This window comes from Citrus clementina, unplaced genomic scaffold (genome assembly GCF_000493195.1).
Source record: "Citrus clementina cultivar Clemenules unplaced genomic scaffold, Citrus_clementina_v1.0 scaffold_8, whole genome shotgun sequence".
NCBI classification, from domain to species: domain Eukaryota; kingdom Viridiplantae; phylum Streptophyta; class Magnoliopsida; order Sapindales; family Rutaceae; genus Citrus; species Citrus x clementina.
In genome coordinates, this window is record NW_006262022.1 from 23,051,052 (window position 1) to 23,058,689 (window position 7,638).

The following is a 7,638-nucleotide window of genomic DNA, read 5'->3' on the forward strand; positions in this document are numbered from 1 at the left end:
TCTGCCGCTTTGGCACGTTGACCCAATGCTGAAATTTCTTTTAGCTCTGCCGTCATCTGATAATGTGGGGAATGAAAAAATCCAAAAAATAAAAATAAAAGGACAGGGTAGCCCACGCTACCGACCTTAATATCCATCAAAATCTAAAGGTCACGAGTCCTTCATTTGTACATGGTCGTGTCAACATCGTCTTGTCGATGAACAAAAACAACTTCAATCCTGTAGCTCTCATTTTCAAATTAAACATTTTAATTGACAGCAGCAACCATCTCTTTTGTAATTTGGTAATCATGAAGTTTATAATTCATAAAAATATATTCACGCTAAATTTAATTAATTTAATTATTGGCCTTCGGTTGTGAAAAATTTCCTTTCCCCCATCGCTCATGATGAGTCATGGCACGAGAATTTTCTAAGAACGAGGGACCTTAAAATTGATTTATCAGGACAGCACCCTCGTGGGCTTGTAAGTCAATGCTGGTACAACTTCACGTGGAATTTTGGGTTTCATCGCATGGGAATGAGTATCAACTTTAGACTTTTTTTTGCCTTTGTAGGCAACAATATGTAAAAGAAAATCCAATTAAACTTTCTTTGCCGATAACTTAGACTGCCGACCAAATTCCACACATATATTTCAGCTCCCTTCTTTGGAACTTTATTTGGCCTTGCCCTTCATCGGGAATTGTGGATCCTCTTGATTTCAATTCATGATCCAAAAAAAAAACAAGGAAAAAGGATGACCGACGGATTAATGGAATAAAAAATTAAAATTTTAATTTTTAAGACACGTGCGAACGTGATGCAAGTATTGTAATACCTTTAAAATTCATTCATGACTCGTGAGAGTTGTACGATCTATCTACATTAATAAGATGCAGAAACAAGTTTATGAAAATTTTCTAATGTAATCATATCATTTTATGGGGTGGACTAGAGGTACAATACGACCGGGATGGGCCTCGGCTCTCTCTTAGTACCCTGCCGTATACAACAAGCACGTGTACAGTACCTGGTTCAAGTCTCATGTAAAGGACTCACTTCCCTCCTTACATATATATTTGTAATAATGCTATAACTGTAACCATTTAAATATTGATAGAGCTGTGATTATAACGTAAATACACTGTAATATTATTATTTAACTTATTCAAATTATCAAGTTGAGAAGGTGACTCTATGACAGAGATAGCAATGTGCCGTGTCGGGTGAATAATTTTCATCCATAGGGCATCCCATGCTTAGGCAAGACATGGACTATGCTGGGTATGGCATGACAAATTGATATGACGTGAGCACCAGCCTATTAAGGACGCACATACCCACTCTAAATTTTTTGAAATATTTTTATTTTATTTTTTTATAAAAGTAAAATAAAATATTTAAAAAATTAAAGTTCAAACTTTAAAAATTAAATTTAAAATTTTACTTTACGTCATGATTTTTTTTTTTTTTGCATTGATAAATCTATTAACCAAGTTAATTAAAAATTAACTGAACGATTTGAATCGTTATTATTAATATTTCAGCTTTGAGTCTTAATGTTCTTGTGTAAGTGTGTGTTTAGTTAATAAAAATATAAAAAAAAATCTTATATAACTCATAAGTTATTATTATTTATCATTTATCGAATATCAATATTCATTATTGTTGTTAAACTTAATTGATAACTTAATGTGGTTTAAGAGAATCATGACACAGGAAAGCGAAATTTAAAAATAAATTTTAATTAAAATGGAGACCCATGGGCTGGCATAGCCTGCAATCCACGTGTGCTGTGCTATGCTGCGGAGCCTGAAATTTAACTTTCGTGCGTGGTAAGGTCGAATCGTTTCTTAATATCCGGCCTTTTGGCAATCTCTGCTGTGTACTGGAAGGCATCCAGCTAAAAGATTGGCCACGTCTATTTGCAGATCTTGCAGTACCGTGTAAATGTGTTGTTGCTTATTGATCTGGGCCGTCCAATGGTCACGATCAATCTGATCAAAATGATTTTCTGATGAACGCAGCTTGTCCCATTGTCACGGGGTCTATCATCTCAACTTCTGGTGGACTATTTCAAGTGAGTCAACTCTTCTGATCATATATCTACGCAGATGTGCCATGTGGACAGGCCCCCACTGGATTGTTTTCAGCTAATTTGAAGCGTTGGATAGCGTTCGGCACGACATTAAAAAAAAAACGCGATCATCGGTTAGCAGTCAAAGTTAGGTGTTGACTCAAATCTATTAATGGGCAGCAAGTCAACTCATCCCATGGATTTGAATTGTTCTTGAAATCTTTTTGAATGTGATAGGAAAATGAAAGAAACTATGTCAAAGAGATTTTCTTCTTTCCTCCTCCTGAAAGCGTTGCTTTTTTTTTTTCAAATTATTTTTTCCAATTGTCAGAAGATGCATTTGTGTGATTGTTGTTAAGTGTGTATGTTACATTAATTGTAATATAGCATTTGCCATATATTATATGGACCTTGTGATGTCAATTAAAATATTATTAACTACGGCTTACGGTGTCACTTTGTCAATGTGACAAGTTTTTTAATTCGTTCCAAAACTCCATAATACCCGTGATGGACATGTAGTCAGTAGTCGATTATTGTTATTTACAATTAATTTAGGAGAAATATTAACTCACAATTATGGATGATAATTTACCACATTAAAAAAAATGACAATTTACCATAAATAGAATAATTGAAAAATTCAACAGCATCTAAAAACGAAAAGTTACATAAATAAGATGATTGTCTTAATCATTGCAATTTGTAATTAATTTGGGCTAACCCTTAAGGCAGGATTTTGCAATTACAAATTTTCCGCAATCATTCTACGCAAAATTTTCTCAATCACTTCATAATCTGTCTGCTTCATCCCAAAAAAAAAAAGAAAGAAAAGAAAATCAAGACTTAAGAAAAAATATGAAAGTCAAGACCTAATCTAACTTTACTTCATGGTAAATGTTAACTAGTTGTGCAAGAAAGAAATGCTTAAGTTCTCATTCTTCAACCTCGCAGGCCCGCTCACACGATTCGGATTGTCGAAGGAAATATTTTGAAAAAGAAAGGATTAAAATAATCTTAAATGTCATAAAATCATGGTACAATACTGAAATTAACAATCTAGTTTGCTAATTAATATATGTTAAAGCTGAAAATAAATTAATATTCAAATACTAAAAACAAAAACAATTAGAAAAAAGGGGAAAAAAAAATTAAAGAGAGAAGAAAATGCGACTGGCAGTACATATTAATTAGGCATAAAAATGCAAAATAATAGAAACTATCATAGGACTGGAAAGTACTGAAATAAAAAACAGCCATCTTTTGTTGGGTAGCTGTTGTCTTCAGCACCCCCATTTTGAACTCTTCTCGTTCCTCATTTCTGAACTCCCCAAACCCCAACAACAACAACTCTATCCGGGCATTCACACTACTCTCCTATAAAACTCCAAAAATCCCCACTTCATTTTCTCTCGCGTTCTCAATCGAGATAAAAAATGGAGTTGAGTTCATCAAAAACGACGACGGACTTGCAGGTTTCAAGGAAATGGAAAGGGAGAGATCGTCAGCAGCAGAGGATAAGTCCTGAGAGGACCAAAGTGTGGACTGAACCTAACAAGAACAACAAGACGAGTGCTGCTGCGGCCAACAGAAAAGTCCCTGTTATTTACTATTTGTCGAGAAATGGCCAACTTGAGCACCCGCATTTCATGGACGTCCCTCTTTCTTCACCTGAAGGTCTCTTTCTCAAAGGTAATATATATATATATATATATCAATCTTGCACTTTCTTAATTTACTATCTGTTTTTCTGTTTGGTCGCCGAGAAAAATGAAATTTTTTTGTTTGTTTGAATTTGGAATGTACAGTTTTTTTTTTTTTTTTTTCCCACCGCCTTGTTTGGTTTTGGCTTGGCTTCCTAGAATCACATGCATGATACATGCCAAGTTGCCAACTGGTTGATTTGGGCTTGAGCTAAGGTGAAACTGAAAAGTGTAAAAGCTCCTTTGTTGTCTGTCTTGTAAAAGTTAGGGAAATAATAATAATAATAATAAAGTTTTGAAATTCAAATTCCATCAACTTTACGCGATTTTTAGCATCCCGCCAAACTCCTTGTTTCCCTCCCTGTTAGCCTGCCGCGAAAAACTCGGAGAAAGTAAAAGAAAAATTGAACTTTGTATGAAAATTTTATATTTTCTTAATATTTTCTTTTTCTTCAGATGTAATCAACCGTTTAAATCTTCTTCGAGGCAAAGGCATGGCAAGCATGTACTCTTGGTCATCAAAACGGTAAATATTCACTGACTCCAACGCCGTCTGATGTAATTACCATACTTACGTTCACCGTCTTGATTCAGGAGCTACAAAAACGGCTTCGTTTGGCACGACTTATCGGAAGACGACCTTATTTACCCTGCTCACGGTCAGGAGTACGTTCTGAAAGGATCTGAAATAGTTGATCCTTCACCATTGAGCGGCGCAAAAGCTCATGAAATGGCAGCTTCGTCGTCGTTTCGAGTGCTCAAATCCGGAGACGAGTCCGCTGATTTCCCGGTTATCACTCGTAGGAGAAACCAGTCCTGGAGTTCTATTGATTTAAACGAGTACAAAGTTTATAAAGCTGAGCCGAACTCCGAGTCGTTCCGGCGGCTCGCTGCTGACGCCTCGACTCAGACGGATGATAAGAGAAGGCGAAGGCGGCCGGTCAAAGTTGATGAGGAAGGAGAGCAAGAACAAAAAAGTCAAAGTCAAAGTCAAAGTCAAGAAATGTATGCGAACCAAACTACCGAGCTGAGCCGGGAGGAGATTTCACCTCCACCGTCCGATTCGAGTCCCGAAACTTTAGAGTCTTTGATGAAAGCTGATGGACGGCTGATACTGTGTGATACCAGCAGTAACAATAAGAACAATAACGACGATTCTTTATCGAATCGGACGGCGGATAACAATCCGAGTGGGAGAATGAAGGCGTCGACGGTTCTGATGCAGTTGATATCATGCGGATCGATCTCGTTTAAGGACTGTGGGGCCGGGAACGTGAAAGATCAGGGGTTCTCATTGATCGGGCATTACAAGGCGAGGCTGCCACGTGGTCAAGGGGACAAGAAAGAGGCGGTGGCAGATGGGGAAATCCGAAACTTCCCGAGGGTAAGATTGGAAGATAAGGAGTATTTTAGCGGCAGCTTGATCGAGACTAATAGGAAAGAGGAGGTTCCGTCCACTTTGAAACGGTCCAATTCTTACAATGCAGAGCGGTGAGTGGCATTTTCTTTGCATTTTTATTTTTTAGCTACTTGTCTATTTTTTAAATTTGTTTTTCCTTTTGTTTTGTCAATTTACGGTCTGTGTTTCAGATTTCAGAATTACAGTGATTCTGTTTTTGTAGTAGAGACGGTACGGTTTGGCCTTCTACAGTTTATTACAATAGTTGAATGGGACCCCGTTTCCTCATTATTATTATTTGGCTGCAATCATAGAGAGCTACAGCCTACTAGTTGAATTTACCATGCATAAATTGCCCATCATTGATAAAGTTTTAGCTTGTCAGTACATCAAAAGTAAAAGATACAAGGTTTGCTAATTGATGAGTTGGTTTAATGATTTTTTTTATTAATATTTTACATTTTTTTTTTTTTTACTCTTTGGCAGTACAATTGATTATATTTCACTAATTGAAATGAAATATGTAGTCTAAAATTAGTATTAATTATCAAATTTTCTAGGACAAAGTAAAGCTTTCATTCCAGTTATGTAATAGCCACAATCCACGTAGTGTACTGGTACCAAACGTAGCCTTATATTGATTCATACTTGAAAAGCTAAGGGAGTGTCTGTGAAGATGGATGATTTGAAGTTTCACTGCCAACATATTCTCTCTTTTCGTAGAAAGTGGTGTCATTTTATATTCCTTGCTTGAACCATCTCTCCAAGGATTCGAAGTCAGAAAACTTTATGATTCTCTCTTTGGCCCATTTGGTCTTATTTGAATTTTTGCTAAGTTTGACAAGAAAGCCAGCTAGGCCGAGGCAGCTACATTTTAACTTTCTTCTTCGTGGAAAATAGTCGATGTCTCGGTCATTTCTCTTTCACATTTATGACAGAACGTTATCATATTAATTGCTGGCCGTCGATTTATTTATGATGCATATCTAGATCTTCCCAAGTTGTCGTTGTCCCATGTGTAGTCCAAAAATTGAAATAAATGACTACTGAGATCTCAATCCAATAAATCTACTGAATGCCGCTGCATCTTTAAGTGGTGTAGCAGTACTATATAATACTGCAGCACATAGGGGGACCAAAAATGTGCATGAGTTGACTTCTTGTGTAAAATATTGATCTGATGAATATGAATTTTAACTGGATTTTATTGATTAAGCAGAAGCTCGCAGTCACAGTTGGCAGAGAAAGAGAATGATGGAGTACGAGCAAAATGCATTCCAAGAAAGCCAAAGGCTCTGCCAGTGCCAAGTAACAAAGAAAGCAGTAGCAGTGATGGTCAACAATATGTGAACAAAAGCCTCGAAGTCTCACAATGAGCCAAGCCCCGCAATGTGTTAAAATGTAAATGAAACCGAGAAACATAGGCGAAATATAAGGGCAGTGACTAGTGAATTGCAAGAAACGGCACGGTCGGCGTGGGGCTCTTTCTTTCTCTGTCACTTTCTGTATGGAGTTTTTGGGGATGGAGTCAACGCAGCTGATGCCTTGGTGTTGGTGGGGGGTTGAATTTGCTTTAATTTTGATTGTTTATGAACTATGATGCTAACCCCAATTACCTTTTCTTCTGTTTCTTAAATTTTAAACACTCTTTTTTACTAAATGATGACTTTGGAGTAAGGAAAATAGAATATATTAGTCTTGGTATTAACATTTGCTTTTGAGCTTCATCGTCTTCGAGTATGCACATGAGTTATGTTTAACTGCGAATTATTGCATTTTGACCTTATGGGTTTTAAAGATTTGAGATGTTCGAGACTCTCATTACAAGAAAGTTGCAGTTTTTGATCTATCTTAGCATGTATCTACTTAAAAAATCCACACCGTCCTAGTAATTCAGACTCTTGCTTATCGATTTCCCCCGTGCAGAATTCAATGCAGGATAATTATGCCGGTGAGAGCTCAAGAAAATAGTACTTAATATTGTTGCATTTGTTAAATTACAACGACGTTTCGCCGAATGTGAAACAACGGTTTGTCGCCTGAGGTAGAAGAATGAATTATGAAAACCTCCGTTTAAAGCATATACCATAGGGTCAAAATAAATCATTTACGTAAGTATTCTATTTAACTGACTACATGTCAATTTTCGCTCGTGCGCACTGAATTTAGAGTGCGTTTGGAATTAAAGTGCTGTAACTTTTAAGCTATAGTTAATGTAGAAAACAAACTGTGACTATGAAATTAAAATTAATAATATGTCATAAATATAAATTTTAAATAATAATTTTGATAAAATTATTAAAAATATAATTTATTTTCTATTATACAAGTGAAAATTTATATTAATATAACTTTCAAGTTATAACAGCTAGTGTTTACCAAACATTTTAGTACTGTAGTTTAAAAGTTACAGTTGCCCAACCTCAATTCCAAATGCACCATTAATCATTCTACAATCAGAAAGAGAACTTATGTTG

General features: G+C 36.0%; 1 protein-coding gene across 1 annotated transcript; it reads left to right on the plus strand.

Moving 5' to 3' along the window:
* The first annotated feature begins 3,204 nt into the window (after positions 1 to 3,204).
* Positions 3,205 to 6,873, plus strand: LOC18034839 (protein UPSTREAM OF FLC). The gene is made up of 4 exons (XM_024179191.1): positions 3,205 to 3,751; positions 4,219 to 4,288; positions 4,357 to 5,253; positions 6,381 to 6,873. The coding sequence occupies exons 1-4, from the start codon at positions 3,496 to 3,498 to the stop codon at positions 6,535 to 6,537; spliced, it is 1,380 nt and encodes a 459-aa protein (XP_024034959.1). The 5' UTR covers positions 3,205 to 3,495; the 3' UTR covers positions 6,538 to 6,873.
* Positions 6,874 to 7,638: the final 765 nt, after the last annotated feature.